Source organism: Cyprinodon tularosa, unplaced genomic scaffold, assembly GCF_016077235.1.
Source record: "Cyprinodon tularosa strain WSP-4 unplaced genomic scaffold, ASM1607723v1 ctg59, whole genome shotgun sequence".
Taxonomy (NCBI): domain Eukaryota; kingdom Metazoa; phylum Chordata; class Actinopteri; order Cyprinodontiformes; family Cyprinodontidae; genus Cyprinodon; species Cyprinodon tularosa.
This window is the reverse complement of record NW_024039329.1, coordinates 2204067-2220186: the sequence shown is the minus strand read 5'-3', so window position 1 is coordinate 2220186 and position 16120 is coordinate 2204067. Positions and strand designations below refer to the sequence as shown.

Below are 16120 nucleotides of genomic sequence, written 5' to 3'. Positions count from 1 at the left end.
ACAAAAGGGAAATAATGTTATTAATTAGTAGCAGAAGTAAACTTTCTAACTTTATTCATTAGGGAGCACTGCATTGATAAGGTAGCACCAATAATCAAAAACAACCGGTTTGAACATAGCAGTGACTTTAATTAAAGTACAACCTACATCTGGTAAATTCATCTAGTTCTACTGATTGTGATTATCAGGTGGGAATTATTGGTTACGGTAAATCAATACTGTGTTACAAAAGATAGATAATGCCCTTCACAACTATTTGCATGTTTCTGTGCACTAGACGCCTAGCAGTAATTGTCACTAAATCATCTTCTTATAAAGTGTCAGAATTAAAATGTCAATACACAAGTGTGGGTTGTGCTCTCATGCAGACTGGATAATATTTGAATCTATCTGCTCTTTTTATTTTAAGCCCAAACAGAAATTGTTTTCAACTGAGAGAGAAGGCCATTTCATGTCTGACCAAGAGTTGTTTACGTCCATAGATTGTGACTAATGATTTAATACTTTTAGTCGATCTCCAACTTTGGCTCACTAGTGACTATTTATTTTGCTTCCTTCTATTCTCTCCCTGTATTTATCTACTTTAAAAGCTTCGGTTATGTTGTAATTTACAAAATTTACCAAGCCTGTGATTTTGCATTTATTCACTACCTCTCATATGCCCCCCTCTCATTGAAATACTCTTTATGTTCTCCAAGTTGAAGCTTTTTTTCCTTCCTTAACCCCTCTCTGTCTGACCTTTTCAGTCTGTTGTTTAGAATAGGTATTTCTTAAAGAAGACTGATAATTATTTTTCAAACACATCTCTTGTATTTTTGTTCTGTTTTCTTTACTACTTTTTGACTTTAGTTTGGTCCCTTATTATTTTCATCACCCACGGATTATTTATCCCTGGTTAAGTAATGTTAATGAGAACTGTTTCATAACTCAAAACAATAAATATCATTGATTAAGGTATTTTCCTAAATCAAGTATTTTTAATCTAAGGTAATTTAACACTTTAAAATTAGTACAACACTTTTTAAGACTGCTACTGTTATGAAAATTATCAAAATGTTATTGAAAAGAAGACATTATAATAGTCGACACCTGTGTCTAACTAACACAAAAAATTCTTTCACATCCACAGAGAAACCCAGAGAGGCCTGTTTTGACCCCGGTAACATCATGAACGGCAGTCGGACAGGCTATGACTACAAACTAGGATCTCAGGTCTCCTACAGCTGTCACCATGGCTACACGATAGTCGGTAGTGAAACCGTTATGTGTGTCATGGGAAAGGATGGGAAACCAGTATGGGACAAAGCCCTACCATCATGTAAAGGTAAGAAAGATACAGAAGCATGCTTTTATTTTTGTTTTAATAAGACGTTACACAAAGGAAAAGTTAACCTCCCTCTGCAAAACTACTCAGCAGTAATCAGTTTTTTCCAACAGCTGTGAAGTTAAAGCTTTGAGTTTTTTATCAGTTTCTTGAACATCTCTGAAAAAGACAAATCTGATGTAATAGAAAAAATGTTTCTGGGTGTTTGCAGGTGTAAATGATCATTCTGTGATTATATATTACATTTCTAGTTTTTTTCTCACTGCAGTTCACAGTGGGAACCTGGTTATTCCAAATTTCCACCAACATCTACATTTTCAATTTTTCAGCAGTGGTAAATTACATGTCATTCTCAATACTAACATGATTACCAAGGAACTCAATTTAGATAGCAGTGTCATGGCAATTTATGATGACTGATTGTTGAAACTTGTTGAAATCAATCTAAGACTTATTGGTTCAGGATTGCGAGCTCATCTGGTGGCAACGGTGTGTTATCAGAGTTGGTCAGGTCTTGTAGTCTAAGCCGTCTATTTGATTGGCAGCTCAAGGAGGCAATAAAGTGACACCTGTCAAAACGCTATTAAAGCTGTGTATTTGCTTTTATGTGTGCAAAAATTGAAATGAAGTGACCTTTCACAAATACCTTATAGGGACACATTTCAAAATGTAAGGTATACAGTGTCTAAAGATTTACACATACTGCTGTCTATTTATAGCTCATAATGATTTCATAATTCTCCTATAGGCTGTGTTTAATAAAGCCTGAGTAGTAAAGTGGGTTGGAAGTGGGAGATGGGAAGAGTAAAGATGAGGTAAAAGCGCTATGAAATGCAATTTTAGAACAGTAATGGAAAAAGCGCAAAAAAAAAGATAATTCAAGCTATTTTATCTCATCTGCTTTTTTTTTTTTTTTAGATGAAAAAAATCTGTGTAATCTACGGGACAAGTGTAGTAAAGTGTTGAAGACGTTAATGATAACAAATTTGCAGTTTTACTTCAAGATTCTAGGTAGCCAAAAGGTGATATTTTTTTGACACTCCTGATTTTATTGTCGCTGTTTTAAAAAGGCAACTGAGATGATACAACCATAAATCTTTCATTTTTCAGACCATTTATTATTGCTAATTTCAGATAATTCAACCACCAAATAGTTTGAAATTCTTGACGTGACATAGCTTCATATCTTAAGAGGAATAATTACTTGTGGTTTGCATAACCTTCTCACTCAAATGGATGTGTAAATTGCACACATGCGCCACAGTTCTGTTCCGCTGGGCAGATTGGAGCAATCATAGGCAATTCTATGGTTTCAGGTTGCCGTGCAGTGCATTTTGCATCATAGACGCACTGGCAGCTGGCTGCTTCTCTAAAATAGGTAGCTGTTCTATTTTTGGCGCTTCCACTCGACGTCAATCTAGAGAAGAGAACATCATTCAGGCAGGAAGTTATTTAATGAAATGCAAAGTAGATCCTGTCTTCATTTCAAATAAAGGCCTATGTGCAGACTGCGAATCACATTTTCTGGAGTTTTATGTACCGTAATCAGAAAATTTTACAAACAGTTAAACTACAGCCGTAAAATATAAGCAGTGAATAAAAAAGACTTGGACAACTTTTATTGTCATTTTGTATACACTGAGTTTATACAAAAGAAAATTTTGTTTCGTACAGATTTCATGACATTTCCATTTCTTAAAGTGCAGCAGTGATCAAATGTAAACAGTGTGAGAAAAAAAAAAAAACATGGTGCAAAAAAACACCATCATATGAAAGTTCAAAGCATTAAAAAAAAAATCCTTACTATTTGAATTTACTATATTAAACAGTGGAGTTATATGAGCAAATTATTGATATAGAGATAAGATCAACTTTGTTATCCCAATAATGGGATATGAAATAGTTTGAGAAGCGAGACTGGTTAAATGTTGACATCTTGTATTGTAATGTTATGAAAATTATATGAATAATTATATAAAAAAAGGAAAAACAAAATATAAATATCTGGGAACAAAAGTGGAATAAAGTGTACAGACAACTTGGAACAGAGAAATTAAAAAAGGAACAGACCTTTAATGTCTTAAAATAATTGGATAAAGACTGAGATTGATATAGACATAAGTGCACACTCTAAAAAAAACAATAATATATACAGTAATTTATACATACATAAAAGGAATTTGTTAATAAGCTAAATACTATAACTATTCATGTATTGTACAGTAGTACAGTAGCCATTGCGTTAATGATGATATAAAATTATGTTACCATGTACCTCTCTGGGTTATGGTTGCAGTGTATAGTGCTTGTAATATTCCAGGCTGGTCCATGAAAGCAGAGAGACACACTGGGCCTTATGGAACTATATTTTTGTATTCTTGTTGAAAATCTTTCCTATTCTTCCCTGCACTGTGGACTCCTACGAACGCACCACATCGATTTAACAAATGTTTTTAACTTCAGTAAATGATCCCCTAATCCTCATGCAGTCTACCTGTGTGTACAGTAACTGAGCACAAATTCCTGAGAAATGTAAACCTGAATAATTACCGTCCCGATAATGCCATATATATTACTACATAAAACTAGGAGGGCTGCCACTTCCAACCCTTTTCAGAAGGTGTTTTTTCATAGAAAAGACATTGAAGACAAATAAGTCTACTGGTTCGAAGATCAAAAATCTGCTCACTGAGACTTGAGCAGCAGAATTAAAGAACAATTAAAATGCCAAGCAGTGGGGAAATATATTACATGTCATGGGTGGACTGTTACAGAAGTACCGTATTTTCACGACCATAAGGCGCACCGTACTAAAAGGCGCAGTCTCAGTTATGTGTCCCATTTCTGTATTTATCACACACATAAGGCGCACCGGACTATAGGGCGCGTTTTTTATATACAGGTACATGTCCTCTACTACCTTTAAATACCTCTACTGCATATTTAAAAATACAGTGGGGGCAAAACTGAGTATGACTGTGCTTTATTCATGTATTTATTACAAAGTATTAATCAAACCTGGGAGCTGGCCGTGAGACAGACACATCTCAGATGACACAGCGCTGTGATCACTCCTAAATTAACTTAAAATCCTGAAATCTGCCGACGGAATATGTTCGCTTTTATTACCGGTATCCTGGTGCCTGCAGTCTAAATTATTTAGATGAAAAACACCTGCCAGCCACCGTGGTGAACCCAGAGGCTGCCCAGCCTAGAGGCTGCTGTTGAAGGGATTTCTACTGTCGGCACACCGCTGGTATGTGGGGGTCTGAGCGGCTCCGACAGAAATAGATAATCTGGATGAACTGACTGCAATTATTAAGTTTTCAGGTGGACTTTCTCACTTAAAAACATATTAAAACTACTTTATTCCCCCTGATCACAGCAAATATAGCTGCAAGATTTAGATTATTTAGATGAAAAACACCTGCCAGCCGCCGCGGTGAAGAGGAGGAGACCCGGCCCAGATGCTGCTGTTGAATTAAGTTTTCAGGTAGAAAAATAGAGCGGGAGCAAAACTGAGTATGATTGTGCTTTATTCATGTATTTATTACAAAGTATTAATCGAACCCATCAAATTCATCATCCACTGTTTCTGAATTAAACAGCTGCACTAAATCAGACATGCCAATTTCCCCTTCTTCGCTGTCAGAGTCACTTTCCGTGCAGCGCGGCTCCTCGGAAATAATGCCTGCTTTTGCGAAAGCTTGAACAACAGAGCCAGCAGACACGTTAGTCCAAGCATCTACAATCCATCCGCAAACGGTCGCGTAACTTGCCCGGCGCTGCCTTCCACTTATCTTGAAACTGTGGTCTCCGTCTGTCATCCATCGCTCCCACGCCGCTCGCAGCCTTACTTTGAACGGCCGCTTCACACCGATGTCGAGCGGTTGAAGTTCCTTTGTCAGACCCCCCGGGATAACGGCGAGCACAGCGTTCATTTGATTCACCTTTTTTTTCACATCGGCTGTGAGATGGGCACGCAGCGATGGTGATGCGTGGAAAAAAAACACCTGGTCTCCTCACATACACCTGCCTCAGCCACGCTTTCATCATCTCCTCATCCATCCAGCCTTTTTCATTTGCGTTCATATGTCATCAGAGCGCTGTGTCTGTCTCGCTGTCAGCTCCCAGATCAGCTTCTCTGATTGGTTGATGCGGCGCGTCCAGCAGCAAAACTTCAATTTTTCCATCTCGAGCAGCAGCAGCGCGTTGGCGGTGCGTCAGATGCTTAAACGCTCCCGACGCACTGCACCTGCTGCTCAAAACGCGCTGCGGGACCTTTTGCTGCACCTATACGCACGTCAACCATTGACTTTGCATGTAAACTCGCTGCTTCTGCTGCACCTGCTGGGTCCGGTTCACACCGATGTCGAGCGGTTGAACAGCGAGCACAGCGTTAATTTGTTTCCCCATGTTTTTCACATCAGCTGTGAGATGGGCACGCATGGAGTTACATATTAACAGCGATGGTGATGAGTGGAAAAAAAACACCTTTTCACCTTACATTCAGCCACTCTTTCATCATCTCCTCAATGAGGTGGTCTCAAAAGTCGCAGTTACAACACACATAGGGCGCACCGCACCAAAGGGCGCTCCGCACATTTTGAGGGAGAAAAAAGACGTTTAAGTGCACCTTATAGTCGTGAAAATACGGTAAAAAGAAAACAATAATAAAAAATAAATTAAAAAGAAAAATCATTTGATTCAAAACCAGTCAAAAGGTGCAACATATAATGTAAATGCTTAGTATGAGTTTTCCATCAACCAACACGATAACTTTCTGCAAAATCTCCTTTTAATGCATACAGCTATAGACCACGTCTGCCATCTCTTCGTCGCACTCTCTATCTCTCTCATGCATGGACATAAAAAAAGTTAATGGCAAAACTCTAATTTTAGGAATTCAGACAGAACCAAACCCAAACATTCCACATATTATGTAATAACAAAGTAAAGGATTTGCCATGGAGAGAAATGGATTCAAGTTTCACTGTTAGAAGAGTTCTGCTGTACTCATCTATCTTCTGTCCAGATGTATTTTCAATAATAGCATGACCTCTGACTATTATTTCTTTTGAAAGAAAAACAACAAATTAAACCAAAGTTTAGCTGCAGGTGTAGTAACTAATAGGCCTTTCATCAGCCAATAAAAGTGTCATAATTGCGAAGTTGCACCATATATGATAATGTAGCCTAATAAAATAGAAAATTGCTTCTAAGGAAAACACATGTAGCCATTAATTGAAAATCTAGGTTTGGATAGCAGCTAACTGATTGCACGACACTCCTACATTAGGTCTGGAGTACTCGTATAATTTGATCGTTCCTGAGAGAAGATTAGAAATAGGAGAAAAATGGTGAATGGGCAGTGGTGTCAAAAGTAAACACATTTGTTACTTAAGTAGAAGTATAGATACTGCAGTTTAAAAACACTCTGGTAAAGGTTGAAGTATCATTTGACCTCTTTACTGAAGTAAAAGTGAAAAAGTATGTGCTCCAAAAACTACTTAAAGTATAAAAGTATAAAGTAACCTTTATAAAAACAGCAATGTTTCAACTATTTTGAAAAAATCTTTGAGATAGGGCCAAGGATGAGGGAGGTCTTGTTGGTCTCAGTCTCCATATCCCGATACGCTCTCGCCTGTGTCCGACCTTTCAGACATTTCAACATCTTTTTTCTGAATCCAACATAGTAGCATATAGACAATTCGCGTTTGCAGTTTGAAGAACACCTGCCTGCTTCTGATGATATTCTTTGACGAATAGCTAACCAATCAGTGTTTGCGTTATATGACTCATCCAATTACACTAGTTTTCACTAGATGTGGATGGCGCCAATGATCTGCATTGGATCGCACACACACGATGTGAAATAAATATTTATGAACAGTAAACCAAAGCCAAGAGCAACGAGCAACGTTTGTCTTATAAATGTAAGGAATAGAAAGTACAGATACTTGCGTGAAAATGTAATGAGTAGAAGTCAGAAGTAGGAAGAAAAATAAGTAATGGAGTAAAGTATAGATACCTAAAAAGTGTACTGAAGTACAGTCACAAAGTATTTGTACTTCGTTACTTGACACCTCTGTAAATGGGACATTTTATCCTAAATGATTTGTACGAAAAGCACATCTGCAACAGCAGGCACTGCTTCTCTGCTCAGTTCTGAGGAAACAAGGCCCCAACTACGGCATCCAAGTTATACATAGGTGGGCTTCGCGGATAGTGATCCTGTGCCACAGGGCTAGGTGTTCACAGAAGATATAGCTTCTTGATGTGCCATGTGGCAAAACTGGTCCCTCATTGTCATTTTCCTTGCTACACACTCAGTGTTAGGACACAAGTGCAACGCTGGACTTGTAAACTGTGGGATTACACTGGAAAACAACTTGTGACTTCCGTCCCCATCGGAAACCAATTGACCACATTGCATTTTTTTTTACCAGTTCCACTGTGTCCAATGAACTCAAAGATTGTGACATCAGCAAAAAAAGTATATCTCCCTCAATGAACTCTTGATCATGCGAAACCTTGATTTCCTGTTTCTTCTGGAGACATGACAGAGAGAAGGGGAGAACGGAGTATTTGAATTTCAAATGCTTAAGGATAGTTCTACTTTTTTTACCTTGTACTGATTTATTGCCCTCCTGGTGATGCCTTTTTAAAGGACTGTTGGTCTTCAATAATAAAGTTGGATAATGTTTAAAAAATTGGGTATTTTAAAATTTACATTGATGAGAGCACTTCCTCGGCCACCTTGGAACTCTTAAGATTGACTGAAATTTTTAACTATGCTGCATGTTTCCTTCACCACTCAACAAGAGACACGCTCTTGTCTTTTTTTTCTTTCTTGAGAATATTCAAATGAGTGACCATTGCTGTGTTTTATTTGACTTATTTGAGCCTTTGCCTTCTCAGCGTAGGCCACAGAGATGCATCATTTACCAAAAATACATCTGCAAGCTTCTCTACAATGTTTGATTCTGAATTTCTTGTGGATGTCCTGTTGTGGATAACCATAAAAACACTCCTTGTTTTAAACCAATAAGAATGGTTCATTCTGTTCACTTACTCAGAGTTGCTCCCAGCTTCTAGCAAAGTCATGCTTAAGCTAAAATGTCTTGTAAGGATTTTTTAGTCTAAAATAGGAGAATAAAGGACTCAGATTATTTTTTAAATACAGACCCAGATCTTTCATACATTAAGTAAGTTTGGACAATTTTTGTGTGCAATAGATAATAACAGTGCTACTTCAAGTAAAAAAGCAAGCTAAACTCCTGAAGTATAAAATAAAATTCTTTATAAAATAAGTTAAAGGGTTACATTGCATTCTTAAAACATTGAGACAATGGTAATATTAGCAGATGTAAATACACTTTAAAAAGTTTATATTTCTTGTGTATTTGTACACAATAAATGTAATATATATGTCTAGATTCACATTTAACACAATAATTTTATTGCCTTGTGACTTTATAGGGTCACTGAAAGAAATTGATTGGCACTCTTGTTTTCTTCCATTTCTTGGTTTAAAGGGACATTAAATGTGGAATACATTCAGCAGAATTGAGAAAAAACAAAACAAAAAACAAGGGTGGTCTATTTTTTTCTATGACTGTATTGAATGTCCACAAATATTTGAGATGGAATGTGGTCAAAAAATATCTTGGAACTTTTCATATTTGAATTTATCTGGTGTGTAAAACAATACAGTCTTTACAGCAGGCATCCCCAAAGTCGGTCCTTGAGGGCCGCTGTCCTGCAGGTTTTAGAGGTTTCTCTGCTTTAGCACAGCTGATAAGCCAGTTAATCAACTATCAATGTAAATCAGCTGTGCAGGAGCAGGGAAACCTCTAAAACCTGCAGGACAGCAGCCCTCGAGGACCGAGTTTGGGGATGCTTGCTTTACAGTGCCAATTCCAAGATCATGGATTTCAGATTGACAGGGTACCATTAAGAAGTATATCTGCACAGGAAACATTCAATAATCTTTTGCAAATTAGATGTTTTTCCCCTCATTGCTTATTCCTAGATGATTTTAGGTTTAGCATCTGCAATCTTTGCACAAACAAATACATAAGGTCTATAGACTAGCTGCTGTTGTATAAAGGAAAGCTATAGCATAGTTCTCAAAGGCAAAACAAGAATATATAACAAAGTCCTGTTGTACTCAGTAACTTTGTTCCTCTTTTCCTGTAGCTCTGTTTCTGTATTGTATTTTCTCTACACATAGTTAGGGAAGTTTCTTAGCCTCTTTCTGTCTCCATCTTTGAGCAGCTCTCGGGACTTTTAGACCAAACTCATTAGATGGGGTGAGCCCTCTTTAAATAATACATCTCCACTTACACCCCCCCAAACGTTTTTCCTCTTTTTAATCCACTTCTCAGCGCGTACCCTACCCAGCCCGTTCTCCTTCCTTCCCTTAATAACTACCACCACTAGTTTTACTTTCCTCCCACCATCTGTCTGTCTCTGGTTTACTCTGTATCCCCCTTTCACCTTTCCTCTCAAGCTCCCTCGCCATTTCTTGCTTTGACTCACACAAAGACTTGTACGCACACACATATAAACACCTCCCAATTCAAACCTCTCTTTTATTGGTTTCCATGGCAACTAAGAGCTGGTGTGAGAAAGAAGGAATTCTCTGTGACTGTTGATAGGGGGATGTGTGTGTGTGTGTGTTTGTGTGTTTCTACATGTTGATGTGTGCGTAGGTCATGCAAGAAAGGAGGAGAGATACAGAGTAGCAGATAAAGTAAGAGACTATTATAGAGTGCCGCCTAGAGGCAATAGGCACACACACAAACACACTGTCAGCTGCACAGGCACACAGACACAAATCAGGGTTTACCATAAATTTTTTTGAAAAGGGAAAACCTGAATGCTTTAACAGTCATCAGTGTACTGATGTCTGAAAGTATAATTAGAAAGAATTTCACTAAAAGTGTTCATATCGGTGTATAAATGGCCCACTGTAAAATAGCTACATCCTTTTCAAGGTTGAAATAAATAATTTTCCAAGTTGATGGCATCAGCTGCATTGGTTTTAACAGTGAACGAAGGAAGGGCTGGACGTTATGTTGAAAAAAAGGTACAGTTCGATATAAGAGTTGTGATTTAGTGCGATATAAATTAGCATGACAACCGACAACAGATGCCTGTATACATGTCTGAACATTAGTTTTCCAAGAGTTTAAATGTTTTGGTATGGAGCTAGAAACTTAAGCCACTAAGTCAAGTGGGTCTTGCCTCTATCTCAGTCTCTCTTTTTGAATCCACTATTTTTTCAAGGTTAACTGTTAGTTGTTCAAGAAGACAATCACTCCCACCCTGAAAGTTTATGTTCACAAAGCTGCACAATAAATTTGCAAAACAACTCATAACTAGCTTTTTGTAAACCCCTCTTGACACTGTGGGCAGAGTTATACAAGGAGTTTTTTATTCCTCCTGTTGATATTTTTTCCCTTCTCTCTTATTCATGCCACAGCTCTAGTCTTGTCTTAGCTGTGTTTTGTTAAAAAAAAAGCTGAGTTTATTTTGCACTTCTCATCTTTAGTAAAACAAAACAACTCCAAGCCTCATTTTTAACAAGACACAGCAAACATTGACAAACAATTCCTAAGGCAAAACCAAATCTTTATCACTGTAAAGGTTAGAATAGTCAGAACAATATAGACCAAGTCCCACATACCATAATATCTAAGGACGTGTTTCTGAGCTGGTTACTCTGACTGAACTCCAGGTTGTCATTTTTACTCATTCATCAGACACTAGAACTGTAGAGATTTTTCTAGGATACCTTTTGCTGGGTATAATAAGACTTCCAAAACAAGGGTCATCTTATTAAGGGAACACATTTTAAAGCTCAACTTACCATGTTGGAGCTTGGCCTAAAGCCACTGAGCACAGCTTGCAACTGCTGGGCACATGCAGGCTCCTTGCCTGTGATGCACATCATCCCTTGGGTTGCTAATGTTTGTGGCTGCAACTATTGAATTTGATGTACATTAAAATACAGTATATGTGTTTAAAAGTCACATCCTGTATTTACTGAGAAAATATAATATGTATTGATATTGAATAACTATCCAGCTCTAAACGAAGGATAGTGACTTTGGACTGTTGTAGATCATTTGGAATCATTTCAATCAAAGCTTATGTTCAATCAAGAACAAAGACATCAATTTAGATGAAAACTACTTTGAAGCAGGAAGGTGTTGTTGATGCTTTAGATGTGTGCCTTCTTCAGCACACCCAATAAAAATGATTGGGTTACTGTATATTCTCAGCATGCTGAAGTCATGCTGCAGAAGCCTCTTAATCACTCATTCATTCAGAGCAGTCAGATGTACAACAGCAGAAGTGCTATTATATACATGGCAGTGGGTTCTGAGTACCAGGACTGGGAACTATCCTGTTTCCTCTCTACCCACCACTATTTACCTATTTATTTAAACGTCATACAGCTGATATTGCTTTGCATTGACTTGTTTCGTTTCGCTCATCGTTGTTGTGCTGTTGGGATATGTCATGTTCTAGTTAGCAGATGATGGTTTGCCAACTGACAACTCTAAATTCATACTCTTTGAAATTGCTCTTCAGACCTGGAGTCATAGAAAGGAATGGTTTTTTGACATCAAAGGTCTTAAAATGTATCCTTATATGTATTGATACACATTTGGTATTTTGTTATTGAAGTTAATTGCACTGAAATAATTTTTGAAGGAAAGTAATGGTAAACCTTCGTAAATCTGAATAATCCATCCATACCCGGACTGGCTATAGGGAGGACCGGGAGTATTCCCTAAGCACCAGAGATGGGAAGTAACAAAGTACAAATACTTCGTTACTGTACTCAAGTAGATTTTTCTGATATTTTTACTGTTCTTTACTACTTATTTTTATGGGGACTTTTTACTTCTACTCCTTACATTTTTACACAAATATCTGTACTTTCTACTCCTTACATTTAAAAAAATTGGCTCATTACTTTAGTTTTGAATCATTTCAATGGAGTTACCGTTATTATTTTTCACGTCATCAATACCAAATTCAATTTAATTGGATGGGAATCTACGTTGCATTTGACGCACCACTACAAGATGAATCAACAGATTCTGCGGTATTCATTCGCGGCAAATCATTGCAGCTTGGTGGCGGTGGCGTTAGCATAGTAGCATGGACGACGAGATGATTGAAAATGAACACAACGGAGATCTAGTCCTATTGGCAGACATCCATTTAAAATGTAGGCAACGGCATGAAAAAAGTGGTTTCTACTTTTACTTTTATACTTTAAGTAAATTTACAAGCCTGTACTTTGTTACTTTTACTTGAGTAAAGAAGTTTAATAAGTACTTCCACTTTTACCAGAGTATTTTTTAACACAGGTATCTGTACTTTTACTCAAGTACGGAAAGTGAGTACTTTTGCCATCTCTGCTAAGCACCGGCCTGGGATTGTCCTGTTGGCATGCGTCTTTCTCTGCCTGTGCAGCGGCAGTGCTCCTGTGAGAGACACAGGCCAGACAACTTTCCCTCCTCACTTAGCTTGTAAGGAGGGAAACACGATTGGTTTATTTAAATGAACACCTGCCCCAGCTGTCCGTATCAGCCACACAGAAAGCAGCGTGTGGAGGAGGGGCGTGTGACGGGGTGTCTGTTGCCGGTGTTACATCGAGCCGTGTTCCCCCATTAGATATGGTTTCTCTTGCATCTCCGCACCCTTCAAGCCGAAAAAGCGCATGCTCGCTGAACGCACTTAACAGCCACCCTGTGCTCACACCAAAGGGATACTACGGAAAGCTTGAACCATTCAATTTTAGCATATATGGAGAAAGGAAGAGATGGATGGATGGATGGATGGATGGATGGATGGTGCAGTATCTATAACAACACACACAAAGCGTTTCAGAATTAGACATCCCCAGTTATTTAATGCATACACTCACCGAGTGTGAAGAGGGAGTTAAAAAACTTCACACCCATGAGTAGAGGTAATTCAATTCAATTCAGTTCAGCTTATTTATATAGCACCAATTCACAACACATGTCATTCAACCAGATCATACAGTCAAAATAATGGAAAGTTCTCTATCTAAGGAAAAGCAGTTGATTGCATTGACTCATTTTCTCAAAGGCAATCCCTCCCGCTAAGCATGCTTGTAGTGACAGTGGAGAGGAAAAACTCCCTTTTAAGAGGAAGAAACCTCCAGCAGAACCAGACTCAGTGTGGGTAGCCATCTGCCAAGCCCAACTGGGGTTCAAGGAGACAGAAGCAGACATACAGTAATACAGTACAGAAACAGAGGTACAAAAGGCAACTGTAAACCAGCTCCACAGAAATATTTTTGTGGTTATCTAGCTAAACAGCAAGAAAAAAATCTCAATTCATAAATAGGGCTATGCCATATTAGAAACTATTTGCATTGTATAATGATGGAAAACTATTATAATAAATATTATAATAAGGAAATCGGTATCGATGTTTTCATCAGTCTGTTATTATATCATACACACTATTGGGGTGACCATTTGCTGTTATATTATACAGCCTTATTAAGGACCCTTATTCTCTTTTATTATTTTTTTTTGTGAGAATTATCCAGAGATTGACATAAGATACTTTTTGTTTTAAAATAGAGTTATTAAAGTGTCTTATAAAACTATATGTGTAGAAATATTTAATATATATATATTCATTTTTTTCTCTTTTCTTTATTTGGATTGCTCTTTTTTATATTAAAATATATTCTGCTCACCACCTAGTAAAACATTAAAGTTCATCCAACATATGCTCTTCCCTGGATTAGGAGCATGTCAACCTCAGAACAGTAGGATCCAGCATTCAAAGTGGATACAGTTAGCTTTTTCAAAAATTTAAAACTGAACCTGAGTGAGCAGCGTCTAAGGCAGGAACTGTGAGAAATGGGACAGATGGGTCCAGTATTCAAGGTGAGTCAGTCAGACAATGGGAAGGTTCAAGACGTTCAATGACAGAAATGATAAAACGGAACAGAACAGAAACGCGTGCTGCTGAGGACAAGCAGACAGCAGTGTTTGCAGGGGGCGGGGCACAACCCATCACTGGCACTCTGGAAGGCAGAAAGATAGGATCCAGCCAATGGACTGCCAAACGAACTGCAGCTCAGAGCCATCCAAAGTGTCCCTGATGCAGCAACCCCAGTGAGCAGGCAGGAATCTGATCCAGGTCAGAGAAACAGTTCAGAACCGGACAGTTCCAAGATCCAGGAGTCCGTAGTCCAACCAGGGGTTCTGATCCGAGATAAACAGACAGACCCAGAGTTCCAGGAATCCTCAGAGCGTGAAGACAGGTTCAGTGTTCTACAAGTGTCCGATGGCTGGGCTGAACCGTATATATGTATATACACTCACCGGCCACTTTATTAGGTACCATGCTAGTAACGGGTTGGACCCTCTTTTGCCTTCAGAACTGCCTCAATTCTTCGTGGCATAGATTCAACAAGGTGCTGGAAGCATTCCTCAGGGAGTTTGGTCCATATTGACATGATGGCATCACACAGTTGCCGCAGATTTGTCGGCTGCACATCCATGATGCGTATCTCCCGTTCCACCACATCCCAAAGATGCTCTATTGGATTGAGATCTGGTGACTGTGGAGGCCATTTGAGTACAGTGAACTCATTGTCATGTTCAAGAAACCAGTCTGAGATGATTCCAGCTTTATGACATGGTGCATTATCCTGCTGAAAGTAGCCATCAGAAGTTGGGTACATTGTGGTCATAAAGGGATGGACATGGTCAGCAACAATAATCAGGTAGGCTGTGGCGTTGCAACAATGCTCAATTGGTACCAAGGGGCCCAAAGAGTGCCAAGAAAATATTCCCCACACCATAACACCACCACCACCAGCCTGAACCGTTATATATACCGTATACAAGGCAGGATGGATCCATGCTTTCATGTTGTAGACGCCAAATTCTGACCCTACCATCCGAATGTCGCAGCAGAAATCGAGACTCATCAGACCAGGAAACGTTTTTCCAATGTTCTATTGTCCAATTTCAATGAGCTTGTGCAAATTGTAGCCTCAGTTTCCTGTTCTTAGCTGAAAGGAGTGGCACCCGGTGTGGTCTTCTGCTGCTGTAGCCCATCTGCCTCAAAGTTGGACGTACTGTGTGTTCAGAGATGCTCTTCTGCCCACCCTGGTTGTAACGGGTGGTTATTTGAGTCACTGTTGCCCTTCTATCAGCTCGAACCAGTCTGGCCTTTCTCCTCTGACCTCTGGCATCAACAAGGCATTTCCGCCCACAGAACTGTCGCTCACTGGATGTTTTTTCTTTTTCGGACCATTCTCTGTAAACCCTAGAGATGGTTGTGTGTGAAAATCCCAGTAGATCAGCAGTTTCTGAAATACTCAGACCAGCCCTTCTGGCACCAACAATCATGCCACGTTCAAAGTCACTCAAATCACCTTTCTTCCCCGTACTGATGCTCGGTTTGAACTGCAGGAGATTGTCTTGACCATGTCTACATGCCTAAATGTACTGAGTTGCCGCCATGTGATTGGCTGCTTAGAAATTAAGTGTTAACGAGCAGTTGGACAGGTGTACCTAATAAAGTGGCCGGTGAGTGTATATATATATATATATATATATAAGAGGAAGCAGGTGAATAACATGAATGATAATTAGAGAGCGGGGAGGCAACGACAGGTGAATTAAGTGTGTAACTAGATCCGCTACTGGGGCTATGATCATGACAGGAGGTTCTGCAGGTGAAGACAACTGGTTAGTTACCACATCTTTCTGG

The 16120-nt window shown here is 38.8% G+C and overlaps 1 protein-coding gene across 1 annotated transcript in view; it reads left to right on the top strand.

Moving 5' to 3' along the window:
• The window catches only part of LOC119797587 (CUB and sushi domain-containing protein 1-like), a 404138-nt gene that overhangs the window by 276303 nt on the left and 111715 nt on the right, over window positions 1-16120 (top strand). The window contains exon 30 of the mRNA XM_038306729.1: window positions 1130-1324. Coding sequence (XP_038162657.1) covers window positions 1130-1324 — 195 coding nt within the window. The remainder of the gene's footprint in view (window positions 1-1129; window positions 1325-16120) is intronic.